Source organism: Sciurus vulgaris (genome assembly GCF_902686455.1).
Source record: "Sciurus vulgaris genome assembly, chromosome: 10".
Taxonomy (NCBI): domain Eukaryota; kingdom Metazoa; phylum Chordata; class Mammalia; order Rodentia; family Sciuridae; genus Sciurus; species Sciurus vulgaris.
In genome coordinates, this window is record NC_136470.1 from 62,007,735 (window position 1) to 62,026,041 (window position 18,307).

General features: G+C 37.3%; 1 protein-coding gene across 1 annotated transcript in view; it reads left to right on the forward strand.

The window, feature by feature from the left end:
* The first annotated feature begins 1,294 nt into the window (after positions 1–1,294).
* The window catches only part of CD96 (CD96 molecule), a 90,099-nt gene continuing 73,086 nt past the window's right edge, over positions 1,295–18,307 (forward strand). Inside the window, 3 exon segments of the mRNA XM_079101442.1 lie at positions 1,295–1,686; positions 3,915–4,201; positions 4,205–4,271. Coding sequence (XP_078957568.1) covers positions 1,626–1,686; positions 3,915–4,201; positions 4,205–4,271 — 415 coding nt within the window. The 5' untranslated portion in view covers positions 1,295–1,625.

Genomic DNA, 18,307 nt, shown 5'->3' on the forward strand with positions numbered 1-18,307 from the left:
TTCTTCTTGGTCTTCATTCAGAGACTTTGAACTCCCCACCCTTCCTTGGAAAAATCACTGTGCTCCCCGCCTGACCTGACATCCCAGTGATCTCCCACTTCTAGGGAGATGGAAGGTTATTGAGAACAAAGGTTAGGGGAACCCTGAAAATAACTAGGACATAAATAATTCTGTCTCCTGGCTTTTGCAGATAACATTACCTGAGTAGTAATGGGTAGGACAACTGTGTGGCAAGTATTGGCAGTGATGGCATTGACAGCCTGGACATCCAGGAAGACTGTAGCCATTGATTTGTGATGTGCAAATTCTCTTCTGCTAAAGTCTCATGTCTAAACGATCAGGGTGATTCCTCATGTCAGCATCATCCGTATTCCCCACGAGTCCTTGTGTTGAAGAGATCATATATACATGGTGACAACCTGGCCAATACTATCTCCATTTGACCTCAAAAGAATTTGAGGAACATAATAAGTCATCTAATTTATGCGTGGTCTTGCTGGGTGGCACCTATATTCCAGTAGTGAGATTGGGGTCACCAATCAAATATGGTATTTCACCAATCATATGGCTATATGGAGATGCATAATGTATTTATACTTTTCTGTTTATTAAACTTACACTGTACACATCAGCTCACTCCATGTTTTCATAATGCTGGAGAGTGAAGACAGCTAATTTGATCCTAAGATGTTAAACAAATAAAAACATTTTTGACAAGGAGTAGCTTTCATGTCCATTCATGTATAAGCAGACAATTTTACCAAGAGGTCACTTCTGCAACCCCATTGGGCTCCTTTGTAAATGGAAGTAATTGAGGGGATGGAACAGGCCTGGTAGCTGATTGAAGTGATAGATTCTCTGCCTGTGGATTCTGATTGTTGCAGCCTTGCTCTGTATGGCTTGGGTTAGGGAACAGATCAGCTCTTCTGCCATCAGGGAAAAAGGTTTTCAGCCGTAGCATGGGAGACTTCCCTAGGGACCTCCATATCCCAGATAAGGGGTGGAAAAGGAGGCCTCACTTCTCCCCTTCCAAGAAATGTGGATTTCCCTGCAAGAGGAGGCTAAATAAAATTTTCATAGCTGGCACTAAACCCTGTTACTTTTCAGATTTTATTAAAATTAAACATACTAATTCTTTGTACTTTCACCCTGGAGCAATTCTAGAAAGAAAATAGACCTTAAGATGAAGCAGAAAACCTATCATGAAAGACACCGAGCGCACATTTTTTAAATGGTTTTATGTTCTTGAAAAGAAATGTATAAAAAAGCACATTGGGAACTGCTCTGCATGGTTTTCTTTGTTTGGATTTTAGAAGCAACTTGACTGACAGGGATCCTAAAGGAGACAGTCTTTGGATATGAAGTCTTCTAAAGAAGGTGATTTCAGAGAACAATTTCAGCATTTTTCTGTTGAAGGTTATACTTTGCCCTGAGCCCCAAACCACACACTACTTTCCTGTCTACGATTCATTTCCTGGGGGCTTGCCAAGTGATAAACAGACTCAGGCCTGTGGTAGATTTGGGGTTTGTGAGCACGAACAGGGTGGCTGGAGTTTGCTTAGTTAAAGACATCAATTGATTCTGTGATCGTTACAGAAATGCTGGTGTAAGCTCTTCAGAAGACAATGGAGAGAAAGTGGACATACTGCGCTGTCTACTCCATCATCCAGATACAGTTTGTCAGGGGTAAGACTTCTGCTTGTCCTTTCTTGTCATATCGGCTGCTTTAGGGGCTTCTATTCATTTAAAATGCCTTGTGATTGTTGCTGAAATTGATCATCAAAGGGAAAATAGTTACTAAAAAGTTTTCAGTTATGTATTTAAGTGGCAGTTATCAGGAAGATGCTAGAGTCTAGAAAGGATTCCTCGTGAACACTGAAAACAGGAAGGGACTGGGTGATTTGTGCCACTGCTGTGGTGCAATTTCACCCATTTCCCTCTTAAGAGGATTGCTGGAGTAATTGGGAAATTGTGCTTCTTGGAAATGCTCTCCAAATGATAGAACAACATCAGAAAACTAAAAAAGAAGAAAAGAAAAATCACGAACCGATCCTTGCTCAGAGATCTTTGCTCAATTACTTTTTACTCTCTCAAGTACCTCTTTTCTTTTGGTTATAAGACTAAGGTCATTGGAGTTGGACATGAACACATGTTGAATTTTACTGAGGCCTATGTAGAAATGGCCCTGGGAGACAAAGTGGAGTACTCAGGACAGTGGCTACCAGAACCTAACAGGCCAATTCAAAAGTGGAGAAAAGGAAGGTTAGTTCTGGTATTCCACAGTATGAGAGTACTATAGTTAGTCTGAGTGTCTTAAGAATTAACTGTGCTTTTTAGGTATTGCTATGAAGATTTTAAGAATTTCTAAATAAAAGGAAACTTTGGAATGTAATGCTGCAGATTGGATCAGAAGCATACTCCTATTGAATGAAGTCACCCTGAAGAGTACTGACTTCTGTCTACCCAAACTTTTTGTATCCACAGAAGTATAGTAATTCCTATTTGTTGATTATCTTTGAGAGTCTTGTTTCTTCTCAGTTGCTTGTCATCTTATCATTTTTCTTTGTGAGCTACAGTAGGACCTGTAGCCCCTAACTGAGGCTAACCTTTCTGAAGGCATATCAAAAGACCCAGTATCAACACATTATAAGTACCCTGCACCATGTGATCAGGATACTGATGGGAGGGAGAATCTTTCATGACGAACATTTCAGGGAATGGATTAGAGGTTATGCTCTGTGGAATCTGAGGCATCTTCTCCCCACCTCTCATGGAGACCCAACTACATGAAGATGAAGGTCTTTTCCATTCTCATATATGGAATGTCAAATTTCTTACCCTACCCAGTCAGACTGAATTTGGGAGACAGTTTGGAGGTTCTAAAGGTTATAGGAAGACCAGCTGAACTCATTTTCTTTTTCGAGTGGTGTGGCTTTGAGGAAACCACTTAATCTAATTCCTTCTCAAAAAAGAGGGTTAGTAATATCACTCTAATAATGTGAAAGAATTAAACAGATATAGTCCATAAATGCCTGTTGTAGATGCATATTTGTAAATGCTATACACACATTAGCTATTTTTGCAGTTTCGTAGAGCATCACTTTTGTGTTATATGTGGCTATTAATTTATAACCACAAAAGGTCAACTTTATTAAATGTAAGAATACACATATACTAAATTTGCTGATGCACTTTAGTTTTTAGACAGGCTTAATTTTGTTGACAAGTCATCAGAGAACTTAAATTCACTTTTGGACAAAGCAACAAAGAAATATTCATAAAGCAATAGTTTCCAAGTAAATGCCTCCTAATTTGCATTGAGTCTCATGCTTCTCTCTCCGTAGCTGTTTTCTGTCTCTAAGACAGTGTTTTGCTTGGATATGAGACGACCCCTAAAAAAGCTCATGTGGCAATGAAGAAATGTTCTAAGGTGAAATTATTAGATTATGATAACTGTAAGAAAATCTGTGGATTAATCATTTATGAATTAATAATTTGAATGTTATTACTGAGTGGTGATATGGCATGGCTTGAGGACATAGGTCTCTGGGGGTGTGCCCTTGGGAATTATGTTTTGTCCCTGACTTCTCTCTCTCCCCTTCTCTGATTTCTGGTTGCCATGAATTTTCTCCACCATGTGCTTCTGCCATGATATTATATTTCACCTAGGGCCCACAGCAATGGAGTCAGTTGACCATGGACTGATCCTCTGAAACCATGAGCCAAAATAAACTTTAACACCTCTAGGTTATTCTTGTCAGGAATTTTGATCACAGTGATGAAAAACTAACACACACAGTTACCCAGAAAGAAAATTCTTCAATTATTCCCTCACCTCACTAAAGTTGCCAAGGTTTTTAATTGAGTCACTCCATATGAATTGTGCAAAATGATGGCTGCTGTCTTCTTTTCAGGAGTATGGGAAGAAGGATTTAATGCAAGAGAAGACGTTTTTGCTGTTCCTGGCTCTGATGTCAACATGACTTGCCAAACACAGCTGACAGGCTTGTTGGTACAGATGCAGTGGTCGAAGATCACCGATAAGATGGAACTGATTGCCCTTTATCATCCCCAATATGGCCTCCATTGTGCCCAAGGGCATTCCTGCAAATCACTAGTGGCTTTCAGAGAAATTCCAGAGAACATAATGATATGGATTCTGCTCTTAAGGAATGTATCTTTGTCACTCGGTGGAAAGTATTAGTGTAGCTTTACTCTGTATCCGGAAGGCATTTGGACTAAAACCTATGAACTTCTCGTTCAGACACCTGGTAAGTGTAACTGGTAGAGGGAAGGAAGCTCATGCTTTCATTCAGCTTGGGTTCAACAAACATGTATGTGTACCCAACCACATGCTAGGCATGGTGCAGAGTGTGCAAAGTTGAGCAGAAAGAGGTCCTGTCTGGCAAGAAAGATAGAAATAGATTAAATGGTTCCATAAATGAAGGTAAAATTGCAACGGTGATGTTTTAATAATAAGAGCTGCAACAGTCCTGTGGAAGGGTATGTGACAGAGGTCAGGGAAATTGCCTCTGGGCTAAAGTCTAAAGAAGGAGTAGGTATTAACAGTTTAAGAAGGGCAGCAGTTATGAGTGATCCTGAGAAAGGAAACAGCTGTGTGAAAGGCTTTGTATTGTTTAAGGTCATGGTAAAATACCAGAGAGACGACAGTGCAGAGATGAGGCTGGAGATAATGTAAAGACCAGATCATGTTGGACTTCGTTGTTCATGTTCAAGGTTTTGACCATGGAAGTACATTGAAGTATTAATGAAAGGGTGGTATGACATTTATGGCTTGATTGTATTTGTGTTATTAAAAGGTGATACGAGTTTCAGTATGAGAATGATACAAAAGTGGACCAAAGGGAAAAAATGGGAACAAGCTAGAAGATCATCCTAGTCTCAGAAGGGTAATAGTGGTTTGGTAGATATAGAAAGAAAATTACACATTTTATATATTGGGCACAGAATAGATATGATAAAGGATAAAGGCAACTGGAGTGGCTTGCACACCTGCATGGTGGGGCCAGTCACTGGGACAGAAGACAAAGGAGGGAGACGGAGTTTAGGAGTGAATTTTTAAAAATGACTTTGGGTATATTTGGTATAGGGCAGGCATAAGGCTAAGGATGCTACTGGACCTAAAGCATTCACACCATACTTGTTTCAGGGGCCTGCATTTGGAAATGGAAATCCTAGGTTTAAGTTCTATCTCTGGAAATGGAAATCCTAGGTTTAAGTTCTATCTCCTTTCTGGCTAGAAATGAATTTGACTTAGGGTCTGTCATGTAGATTCTCTGGGCCCATTTGGAAAATTATGATAAAAACTGCTCTAAATTACCTAGTCCTAAAGTAAATGATTTCCATTTCTACTAATGGAAAAGAATGAAAATAAAGCCAACAAATGGAAAATGTACTGGAAATGTAATGGGTAAAATAAACTGGCAATATAAGAAAAAAACTACAAAATTAACTCATGAAGGCCATGCTGAAGGAGGTATGGGACTTTTCAGGACACATAACAGTTAAGGATTTCCATCTTTTCTTCTCCCTTTTTGTCTCTGAGCTGCTCCAAGACCATGATATTAAAAGAGTCCACCTGTAGGCCAGGATCCCACCAACTACTGCCTTTCAATGCCCTGTTGAACTGCTGTTTGAAAGATAAAACAAAGCAAAATTTCAGTTTAGTTAGGATGGGGGTGGGTGAGTTGAGTTGAAATAAAGAGATACAGAAGATTCATACAGAGCAACATTTATCTACACACACATTGAAGTCAGGAGGATATATTTGAACATTGGCTCTGTCACTATGCAGATCATCACTGCCAAGTTACTTCATGTCTCTAAGCTTTTATTTTCTTGCATAACAAATACAGGTAATTACAGTTCCTCATTTGTGGATACCATTATTTTAAGATTAAGTAAGATAATCTATGAAAAACACTTACCATATTTCTTGCCTAAAAGTAAGAGTTTAGTAAATGGTAGATTTTATTAAGAGAAATAATAATTCTGAGTGAACTTTGTTTCTCAATTCTTATAAGAATGAACCTTTCTCCTCTTTGTATACTGGTCTATTTGGATTCCAGTAGGACATTTGTCACACATTAGCAAGAGGACACATTGACCTTGGCTTCAGACTTAGATTGTGCACATCTTGCCTGCCCCAGTAGACTATGCTATTGCATATCTCCACTGAGAAATGGCAACATGGGTAGGTATACTCTATAGAAAATAGGATATGTGTTGGCCTAGATGAAGACAGCAATGGAAAAAAGGTAGTATCTAGACAGGAGGGTGCTGTGGCCTTTAAGGAAAGCAATTTTTTTTTAAATAAAGGGCAACACAGGGAGTTAAACTTGTAGCTACCAAAGACTACAAATAGCTGGAGACTCAGAGCTGTATCTGCACCCTCTCTGATTAGAAAATTTCCAGTCTTATTGTCACTGATCTGCTGGATCAAATGAAAAACAGTGCCCTCAGTGTTACAGAAATGGTCCTGGTATTGTGGATTTGAGTACAAAAAGTTCAAAATTAAAAAAAAAAAAAAAATCAAAACTAAAAAGGGGAAAAAACATTCCCCGCAGAGTGACAAGCCCTGTATGGCACTATCCTTACAAGGCAACTAACTCAGAGGGGGCAGCTGCCACATGAGAGCCCCCCCTAAGTCACCACCCAATAGCCCCATCTTGCCCCCATTATTCTTTTATGTTCTCTTGTTTCTCCTCTCACTTGTACCATTTCCTTCCTATGCTTCTCTGAGATATGCATGTCTATAAGTAGTTGGGTAAGCAAAGCACACATGAAGTGCAAACACTTATAAAGCACATAAACAAATGCAAATTGAAGTGGTGTAGAAGAATCTAAATATGAAAATGTTGAAGCACCAGAGGTGATTGTGTTAATTGCCTCTTCCTGTTTCCCATTCTCTTGTCATCTGAGTCATTCTTCCTTATCTGCTTACAAAGCAGTCTGCACCTAAATCCAGTTCTCATGTCCCCTGAGGGTCTAGCTGAGAAGGGATTCCATTCTCTTGTTCTCTTTTCACAATATTCTGTCCCTTTGTGTGTCTCAGTTAGCTGAATCTGCAGATGAGAATGAAAATAAATAGTTTGGCCTTTGGTTCTTTTTCATTTTCACTTGACAGGATTTCTTTCTAGGTTAGAAGTTTTAGAGCTATTCCAAGAAACAGTACTCTTGAGTTAAGCTTTGGGTGATTGTAATCACCATTTCCTTAATTTGAATGCTAGTGGATCCTAGAATACTACAGAATGTAAGATTTTGAGGCTGTTGTGGTTTGGATGTGGACTGTCCCACAGAAGGTCATGTATTGAAAGCATGGTCCCCAGTGCAGCAAAATCCAGATGTGGAGCTTCTACTAGGAGGTTGGATCTAGTTGGAGGACATAGGTCACTGGGGGTGAGTCTTTGAAGGGTTTTTCTTCACCCAGCACTTTCTCTCTCTCTCCTCTCTCTCTCTCTCTCTCTCTCTCTCTCTCTCTCTCTCTCTCTCTCTCTCTCTCTGTCTCTCTCTCTCTCTCTGTCTCTCTCTCTCTCTCTCTCTCTCTCCTTCTCTCTCCATCTCCCCACCCCCCACTTTCTCTCTCTCTTTCCCTCCTTCCTGGGTGCCGTGAGTTGAGCAGCCTTCTTCTGCCATGATAGTTCTGCCTCAGAGCCAGCCCACCATGGATTAAATCCGCTGAAACTGCAGTCGACATAAATCTTTCCCCCTTAAAGTTGTTCCTGTCCGTATTTTGGTCAGTTACAAAAAACTAACGCAGAAATATTTGAAAATTTGTAGTGATCAGGATGAATTAGAAGAATAAAAAGTGACTTTAATTTACTTAGTTACAATGAAATCTTCAGGGGTGGTTATTGCTGTCATTGGAAGAATTAGCAAATGAATCCTTAAGATTCACAAAGTCCAAGAGGAAAAGAAAGACACCCATCAAATAAGTGAACAAACATCAGATTGAAGCAGTGAGACGTATTCTTGCAGTGAGGACTTAGGCAGCATGTGACAGGGTGTAACGGGAGATGGGGAAGCTTTCCTGGGGAAGTGCTCCTGGAACAGAGGTTAACCAGGTAAAGATGGAGAACACACGACTTTATGGTAGTAAACAGAACAGACTGGGCAAAGACTGTGGTGTAGGGAGTTATGTCAGCTGTGGGGGATTCTTAAAAGAATCATGGCTGGAGCGAAGAGTATGATGGGGAAGCAACTGAGCGTGAACCCACAGAGCCGATGAGCCCAGGTGAGTAGATGTGTCTTGATTCTAAGAGAAGTGGAAACTAATAGAAAGGCTGCTGTTTTGTTTAATTTCTTTCTTTCTTTCTTTCTTTTTATTTTTGCAATTTGACAATATGCATTTGTACTCAAATACACAAAAATGTGTATTTATGACCAAATGAAGATATTATAGCAGAACTCTCACGGAGGCATGTTGGTGATACTGAGCACAGTGGCAATGAGATAGATGGAGAGGAATGTTATCAGAAACCTGTTTACAAGATTTATCGTGCCTACAGGATTTGGGGGTGGAATAAGGAGTAAAAAGCAGAGCCAAGGATTCACAATGAGTCAATTGCTCCTTGCATTAGGGAACACTAATATAGTCAGATCGTGCCAAGATTGTTTTGAGTTTAATTTTGTACATGTTGAACTAGGTGTGAAGTTGAGACATACAGGTGATGGCAGGTAAGCAGCTGGATATACAGCTTGTGATCTGGCAGAGGGCCTTAGGTTGAAGGCACAAATGGTGAGTCATGTGAGTTAGGGGTGTTACCTACAGTTCTGAGAGGGAAGCAAATCATCTGGGGAGAGAAAATTCAAGTGAAGAAAGCAATGTGGCATTTCCACAGTCCACGGTGATGAGTGGAAAAAGGTGAATCTTCAAATGCTGGAGAAGAGTAACTAAGGAAGTAGGAATAAAATCAGAAAATTGGGTCACAGAAACCTAGGAAGGCAGTTGCATGAAAAAAAGCAGTAGCTATCATTTCTGGTGTTTCTGAGAAGATAGATGGACATTAGATGGTATTGAGGATCATGAAAGGTATTAATCCCTAATAGGAACTGTTTGGGTGGCATTATGAAATAGAAAGAAGGAGGGAGAAGAGGAAGGAAAGAAAGAGGGAGAAGAGGAAGGAAAGAAAGAGGGAGAAGAGGAAGAAAGAAGGAGGGAGAAGAGTGAGTAGGAGCAAGAAAACGCAAAGGCAAATATTGCCATAACTTTGAATAAATTGGTCAGTAGTGTGAAAGGAGTATGTATGTTCAAATGAGAGTCCTTGTTGGTGTTGTGATGGTGATGGTTTGAATTAACGCAAGACCCTTGCGTATACTTCCAAGCCAGTGAGCAGGATCCAGTTGAAATGAAGTTCACACCATAGAGAAGGTAAAGTAAAAAAAACTGAGGTGTCTGAGAAGAGGGAGACAATGAGACCCATAGCATAGGTAGTAGGACTATCCTGAAGTGGGAAAAAAATAGTTCTTAAAAATTATAATAAGTTGTGCACAATGTAGATTCATACCATTCGTGTAATCATACATGTACATAGGGTAATGATGACATCATTCCACCATTTTTATACCCCCTTCCTCTCATTTCCCTCTATGTAATCTAACGTTCCTCCATTCTTCTCTCACCCCCCTCTCATCCACCCCCATTATATATCATCATCCCCTTATCAGGGAAAACATTCGACCTTTTGGGATTGGTTTATTTCACTTAGCATGATATTCTCCAATTTCATCCATTTATCTGCAAATGCCATCATATTATTATTCTTTATGGCTGAATAATATTCCATTGTGTATATATACCACAGTTTCTTTATCCATTCATCTGTTGAAGGGCATTTAGGTTGGTTCCACAATCTAGCTATTGTTAATTGAGTTGCTGTAAACATTGATGTGGCTGCATCACTGTAGTATGCTCATTTTAAGTCCTTTGGGTATAAACCGAGGAGTGGGATAACTGGGTCAAAAGGTGAGTCCATTCCAAGTTTTCTGAGGAATCTCCATACTGCTTTCCACAGTGGCTGCACCAATTTACAACCATAAATGGTTGAAAAATGAAATGAAATGAAGTACCCCATTTGTATACAATGAATCAAAATGCAGTCTATAAAAATGAAAAAAAAATTTTAAAAATAAGAACAATAAAAAATTTTTCTTCAAAATCAGCAGATATTCAAATACAGATTACATATTTACATTTTGTCAGAAGCAAATCTGGAAATATTACTAATTACAAAGAAGTAAAATTAAGGACCACTGATGAATGATATACAAGTAAAAAACCATTTTGTTAAAAATAAATAACATGGGGCTGGGGAGATAGCTTAGTTGGTAGAGTACTTGCCTTGCAAGCATAAGGCCCTGGGTTCAATCCCTAGCACGGCAAAAATAAATAAATAAATAAATAAATAATATGAAATATTTAAAAAACAAAAAATTATAATAGGAGGGAAGGAAAATAAAATTTGTGCATATGAGGAGGGAAGTGTTTTCTTATTTTCTCTACTGTAGGAAGCAAAAGAATCTATCTAGAGAGAGGAAGGAGATTTCAGAAAAAGTAATTGGAGAGAGTTTGATATAGCTAATATTGATAGAGGGAAAATGAGTTCACCTGGTAATTATATTTGCATTTTTGGTCAATATTGAAAACTCGCTGGAGTATGGTATTGAAACTGTAGTGAAACTTGCATTGTGGCTTTCTCCATCAGTACCTGGCTTCTTGGAACTGGGCATTAAAAAGTGTATAGTTGGCCAGACATGGGGGCTCAGGCCTGTAATCCCAGCAACGTGAGAGGCTGAGGATCATGAATTCAAAGCCAGCCTCAGCAATTTAGTGAGGCCCTAAGCAATTTAGCGAGACCCTGTCTCAAAATGAAATATAAAAAGGGCTGGGAACATGGCTCAGTGATTAAATATCCTGGGGTTCAATTTCAAGTAACAACAACAACAGTAAGCAAATGCATAGATGGGGGATGGGGGATAGCTAACTGATACATTGGTACAGCACTTGCCCAGTGTGTGTGAGGTCCTGAGTTCAATCCCCAGCACAAAAAAAAAATGTGCATTATCTGTGGTCAGCCTTTTTAGATTGCTGACAAAAAGAGGCATGGGATTTGGAATATTAACAAGAATATTGCTGAAGTGATGAACTTTGGAATCTTAACTGGACAGTGAAGAAAGCAAAAAATATATATATATATATATAGTTGATGACTGGGAAACAGTAAAGAGATCAACTTATTAAAAGACCCCCTGAGGTCAGAGAACAGTGGAGATAGCCCTAGTTGCAAAAACTGGGGGGGAAAAGTGTTTGTAGGGTCAAATGAATGTTTGAAGGAAGAGCAAGTATGTGTGGTAACATAATCCAGGATGTAATTATAAGAGTAGATGACTGAAATGGGGTGGAGACTATTAAGGGAGATTATGATGGGACGTGTGGAGAAGTCAGTACTGGTAGGTCATCTGGTTGTCACCGAAATCATCCAGGATTGTGTCAGGGTTTAGGCTGAGAAAGTATTGCAGTTGAGATGGCAACATCTTCAAAGAATAATGGAGGATGATTGGGAGTTTGGAGATAGAGTCAACCATTTTTTTCTCTGAAAACCCCATATTAAGTGTTTTAGGCTTTGAGGCCACACAGTCTCTGCCACAATTGCTCAGTTCTGCTGTTGTTTTATGAAAGCGTCTCTAGACAATATGGAAATGAATGGGCCTGACCGTTATAATAAACCTTTATCTACAAAAGCAAGCAGTAAGTCAGATTTAGCTTGATGGCTGTACGTAGTTTTACAACCTCTGGATTAGAGGATAAATTGGGGGAGAAAGAGGAATTATTTGATTTTTTTCAAAGCATGTTACATATAACATATAATAATAAACTGCACTTACATATTGTAGTATGTATAATAATCCTAATAGTATAGTGCTACAAATAGAATTTCATGCACTTTAAAGAAATTAAGAAAAAAAATATGTTTGTGAATAGCCTCTTATATTTACCCAAATATCTCATTTTCTATTCTCTCCATTTCATCTTATAAACTGGAGTCACTATTTGGTGTCATTTCCTTTCAGCCTGAAAGACTTAGTTGCGTATTTTGTTGTCTTAATCTGTTGCTATAACTGGATACCTCAGACTGGACAATTTACAAAGAAAAAAGGTGTATTTGACTCATGGTTCTGGAGGTTGAGAAATCCAAGATCATGGCTGCAGGCTCTGGGATCTGGTAAAGGCCTTCTTGTTGCATAACATGGCAAAGGGTAACTCATGGTGAGACAGAGCAAGCATACGTCAGCTCAGGTTTCTCTTCCTCTTTTTATAAAACCACCAAGTCTTATCATTAGGACCACACTCTCATGGTCTCATCTAACTTCAGTTGCCTCTAAAGGCCCCACATCCATATGCCATCAACATATGAATTTGGGGATTAAGTTTCCACATGAGTTTCAGACGGGACATTGAAACCATGGTATTCATGGAGAACAAATCTGATTGCAATGAATTATCTCATTTTTTTTTGTAATTTAATGAATAATTTCATTGTACATAGACTTCTTAGTGGACTGTTTTTTTCTTTTAGTATTTTGTATATCTTCTGATCCCCACTGTTTCTGATTAGAAGTGGGACGTTAATTGTATTATTAATTTCCCACATGGGATGACTTGCTATTTTCTGTTTATTTTGTTTCGTTTTATTTTATATTACTCACTAAATTGCTGCTTTCATAATTTTTTTTTTAATCTTTGACTTTCAGCAGTACAATTATGCTGTGTATAGGTGGGTGTCTCTTTGTGTTTATCCTATTCAGGCTTTGAGAAAATTTTGATTGTGAAGATTAACTGTGGGGAAACTGTTTATAAGTAACAAAATGTGTGAAATTTTTGGTCATTGTTCCCTCAAATATTTGTTCTGTTCCCTCACTCTTTCACCTCTTTTTCTATGACTCCTGTTGTACAGAATGTCCTATATTGCTTTTGAAACTCTATTCATTTTCCTTCAATCATTTCTTCTCCCTGTTCTTCATATTAGATTGTTGATATCAATCAATTTTCATGAACATTGATTCTTCTTCAGATTTGCTGTTGAGCTCCTCTAGGTAATTTTTCATCTTTTTTTAATTGACTTTTCCAACTCTAGAATAGATATTTGGTTCATTTTATAGCTTTCTGTTTCTCCACTAAGATGACTTATTTATTGAGTCATAGACATTATATTTTTTTAATCCTTCTTTAATCCTTTGAACATATTGGAATAAGTGTTTTGAAGTCTGTTAAATCCAATGTCTGAGAACACTGATTAAGTTGCAATTAGCTGCTTTTCTCCTGAGTATGGGTCACACTTTTCTATTTATTTCATGTCTCATAAATTATTTGTTGAAAACTGGAAATTATATATATGCATATATATATATAATAGCATACATATATAAATAAATTTATATATAACACACATATATACTATATATGCACCATATATACTATATATGCACAATACATACAATATATGTACTACATATTATATAATACATATATTATATTTATAGAATATGCATACAATATATTTACAGTATTATATCATATATACAACATTTTATTTTTATGTAAAATTATATAAATATAAATTTATAAATCATAAATTATATATATAGAGAGAGAGATTCTAGTCTTCTTTTAATTTTAGTAACTTACATGTACTTAAACTGCACATCTGTCTCCTTTTCAGAGTGTGGCCACTGATATCTCTACTTAGCTTTTCATACTAATTCTTATTTTTTACTTTGGGTTCTGTGGAGTTGCCCCTTCATTGCCAAAGCACCTTTGTTGCTCCACTAATGATTTTGGCAAAATTTGTTCTCAAACATTTCAAGACCATTAGGCTCCTACCCTCTACACATAGATGGGGGTGTGGGGTTGCAGGGTACTTTCAAACTTTCACCCATTTATCCCTTCTCCTTTGGCTTTTCCTTTTTACTAGGCTCCCTCAGGTCTTCCCTACTCACGTATGTATTTTTCTAGTCATTCAGAATGTGTGAAGAACTTATTTCAGCCATTCTACGACTGTCTAATTTCCAGGATCTCCCTGCTAAATATCTACCTGGTTTGCCACCGTGTAGTTCATTTTATGCAGAGACTTGGTGGTTTATAAGGAACAGAAATGAATTCTCTCACAGTTCTAGAGGCTGTTAAGTCCAGAACAAGTCACTGGCATCTGGCAAGCGCTCTTTTGTTGTACCCTCCGGAGAGGAGTCTGACTCTTGGAAGAAGACCTGGTTTTGCACACAGTCCCATGCTGGTAAAACTGTATTTCTCAATGACCATTCTGGGGAAGCAAATAAAGGCATCATTGACAAGAAAGCTGAAGAGTCCTACTGTTTTTACTAAATCCCTAGAAATTTTTCAAGAAGAAATGCATCTTAATTTGATGTTGCCTTTAGTCAATTTCAGAACTGTAAAATGGTTGTTTTAATTCATTTGTCTAGTTTTGCTCTTATTCTCACAGACCTCTTTCTTCCCCCATTACCAAAAATACCCTCTTCATTTTCTGATTCTTATATGACATTTTTATTTTAAAACATTAATTACTGTTTCCCTCTTTATAACACTTTTATTTGTTCTTTTTAGATGTACATGACAGTAGAATGTATTTGGGCATATTATACAAGCATGAAGTATAATTTATTCTAATTAGGATCCTATTCTTATGGTTGTACATGATGCAGAGTTACCCTGGCTGCGTATTTAAATACAAGGATAGGAAAGTTAAGTTCAATTGATTCTACTTTCCTACCTATTCTCCTTCCCCCTTCCTTCCCTTCATTCTCCTTTGTCCAATCTAATGGATTTCTTTTCTTCCCTTGCCCTCCTTTGTTGTGGGTTAACATCCACATATCAGAGTGAACATTCGGCCTTTGATTTTTGGAGATTGGCTTATTTCACTTAGCATGATACTCTCCAGGTCCATCCATTTACCGGCAAATGCCACAGTTTCATTCTTCTTTATGACTGACTAATACTCCTTTGTGTATATATGCTACCTTTTCTTTATCCATTCATCTGTTAAAGAACATTTAGGTTAGTTCCCTAATTTTGCTATTGTGAATTAAGCTGCTATAAACATTGATTGGACTGTGTCACTGTAGTATGCTGATTTTAAGTCATTTGAGTATAGACCAAGGAGTGGGATAGCTGGGTCAAATGATGGTACCATTCCAAGTTTTCTGAGGAATCTCCATACTGCTTTCCATAATGGTTGCACCAGTTTGCAGTCCCACCGGCAATGTATAAGTGTACTTTTTTCCCACATCCTCACCAACATTTATTGTTGCTTGCATTCTTGCTAATTGCCATTCTGACTGAAAAGAGATGGAATCTCAGTGTAGTTTGATTTTGCATTTCACTAATTATTAGAGATGCTGAACATTTTTTCATGTATTTTTTTACCATTTGTATTTTTTCTTCTGTAAAGTGCCTGTTCTGTTCCTTTGCCCATTTATTGATTGGATTATCTGTTGTGTATGTGTGTGTGTGTGTGTGTGTTGAGTTTTTTGAGTTCTTTGTGTATACTGGATATTAATGCTCTATCTGAGGTGCAGGTGGTAAAGATTTTCTCCCATTCTGTGAGCTCTCTGTTCATGTTCTTGATTGCTTCCTTTGCTGTGAAGAAGTTTTTTAGTTTGATACCATCCCATTTATTGATCCTTGAGTTTACTTTATTCACTTTAGGGGTCTTATTGAGGAAGTCAGCTCCTAAGCCAACATGATGGCTTTTTCTTCTAGTAAGCGTAGAAACTCTGTTCTAATACTTTGAGTTGATTTTTGTGCAGAGTGAGAGATAGGTGTTCAATTTCATTCTGCTACCTATGGATTTCCAGTTTTCCTGGCACCATTTGTTGAAGACGCTATTTTCTCTGATGTATGTTTATGGTACCATTGCCTAGTATGATAGAACTGTTTTTATGTGGGTATGTCTCTATGTCTTCTATTCTGTTCCATTGGTCTTCATGACTGTTTTTGTGCCAGTATCATGCTGTTTTTTTTTTTTTTTAACTGTGCTCTGTAGCATAATTTAAGGCACACCAATCAATTGCCTTCCTATACACAAATGACTTATCAGCTGAAAGAGAAATCAGGAAACTCTCCCATTCACGATAGCCTCAAAAAAATAAAATACTTTGTAATCAACTTAACAAAAGAGGAAAGACCTGCACAATGAAAACTACAGAACACTAAAGAAAGGAATTGAAGAAGACCTCAGAAAATGGAAAAATCACCATGTTCTTGGATAGGCAGAATTAATATTGTCAAAATGGCCCTACTACCAAAAGTGCTATACAGGTGTAACACAATTCCTATTAAAATTCCAAAGATGTTCTCCATAGAAATAGAAAAAGCAGTCATGAAATTCATTTGGAAAAATAAGAGGCCCAGACTAGCCAAATCAACCCTCTTTATAACATTTTCTCTTAGTGTTAAACATAAATACATAATCAACACTTACCACTAGCCTTTATGTAAAGCCTCTTCAATGGTATATGTATTCTATTAAAGAATACTTAGGAAGTCCCACAGAAGCAATGTTCCCCTGAGTCTTGTATGATTCTCACATTTTTCTGTAGTCAATCCATTAAGAGTTTAATTTTGCTAAATTGAAAATCTTTGACTCACATTTTCTTTCCTTGAGTATATTAAATATGTTACTCCATTATTTTCTGACATAGGATTGTTATTCAAAAACTAGCAACTATTCAGTTTTTCCCCATAGTTGACTTCATTCAATACTTTCAAAAGAATATGGTTAATATTTTCTATTATGTTTCTTACTTTTGAAATAAAATATTTTAATATGTATTTCTAGGCATTTCTTATTTAAAATTTTTTCTTGAATCATTTGTTGTTCTGTGCTTTAATTTTTTCCTTCAGTGCCTTCTATAATACATATATTTTATCTTTGCATAAAATTTCTTTGAATCTCTTTTTATTTCTTTTATTTTAAAATTAATTATTATTAATTAATTCAGATATTCCCCTATTCCCTTCTATCTTTTCATTTATACAACTGCATTAACTTTTGTGTTTATGTTTTTATTTTGATCTAATTTTATTTTACTTTCTGGAGTGATTTTTTAAAATTATCATTTCCAACCCTTTCCTGACTTCTCTCATCTATTGTTATGATTTGGATCTGGAATGTGCCCCAAGGACTCTTGTTTTGAAAGATTGATTCCCCAGGGCAATACTCAGAGGTGAGACTTTGAAAAATTGATGGATAATGAGAGCTCAGATCTCATCAAAGTATCCATTGGCAGGTTCACAACTGAATGGACTTTTAGGAAGTTGTGGAAACTATACAGGTGGGCCTCGTTGGAAGAAGTCAGTCATTGGGGATGTGCCATGGAAGGATATATCTGTTCCCTGACTTCTTCCTTGCTCATTTTCTCTGGTGCTGGCTGCCATGAGATGAGCAACTTTGCTCCACCACACCTTCCCTGCCATGATGTTCTGCCTCACCATAAGCCCACAAAGCTGGGGTCAAGAGACTATGGACTGAAACAGTGATCCAAAATAAATCTTCCCTCCTCTAAGTTGTTTTTCCCAGGTATTTTGTCACAGCAATGGAAAGCTGACTAACACACCTATTTGTTGCAAGTATTTTTTCCCCCATTGGACTCACTCACTGACCTTTCCAAAGATTATGCATAACACATATTATTTTTTAAATTTATTTTAGTTCATTTTTAAATGACAAGGGTTTAACTTTTATCTATTTTGTGGTCTTCTCTTGCTAATATGTTCTCATGGTTTTAAGAATGTTATTTTGCTCTCTAGACCCTTTTTTTCTTTTCTTTTCTTTTTCTTTTTGTTAAAATAGTTCTATTTTATTATTCCTGATGCTAATCTTTTAATTTCTATTAAAATCTTTTTATTTTTATTGACTGCATTTTGATTCATTGTACACAAATCGGGTATAACTTTTCATTTCTACAGTTGTACACAATGTAGATTCACACCATTCATGTAATCATACATATACATAGGGTAATACTGCCTGGCTCAGTTGGTAGAGTACTTGCCTCGCAGGTACAAGGCCCTGGGTTCAATCCCCAGCACCACAACTTAAAAAAAAAAAAAAAAAAAAAAAAAAAAAAAAAGACCCTTTTTGTCTTATAGCAGATTGATTGATTTATTGAATGTGTTACCGTATCACTGAGCTACTTAATCAACCCTTTTCATTCTGAGGTAAGTTCTATGTAAATTACCAAGCCAGCTATAAATTTGCAATCCTCCTGCCTC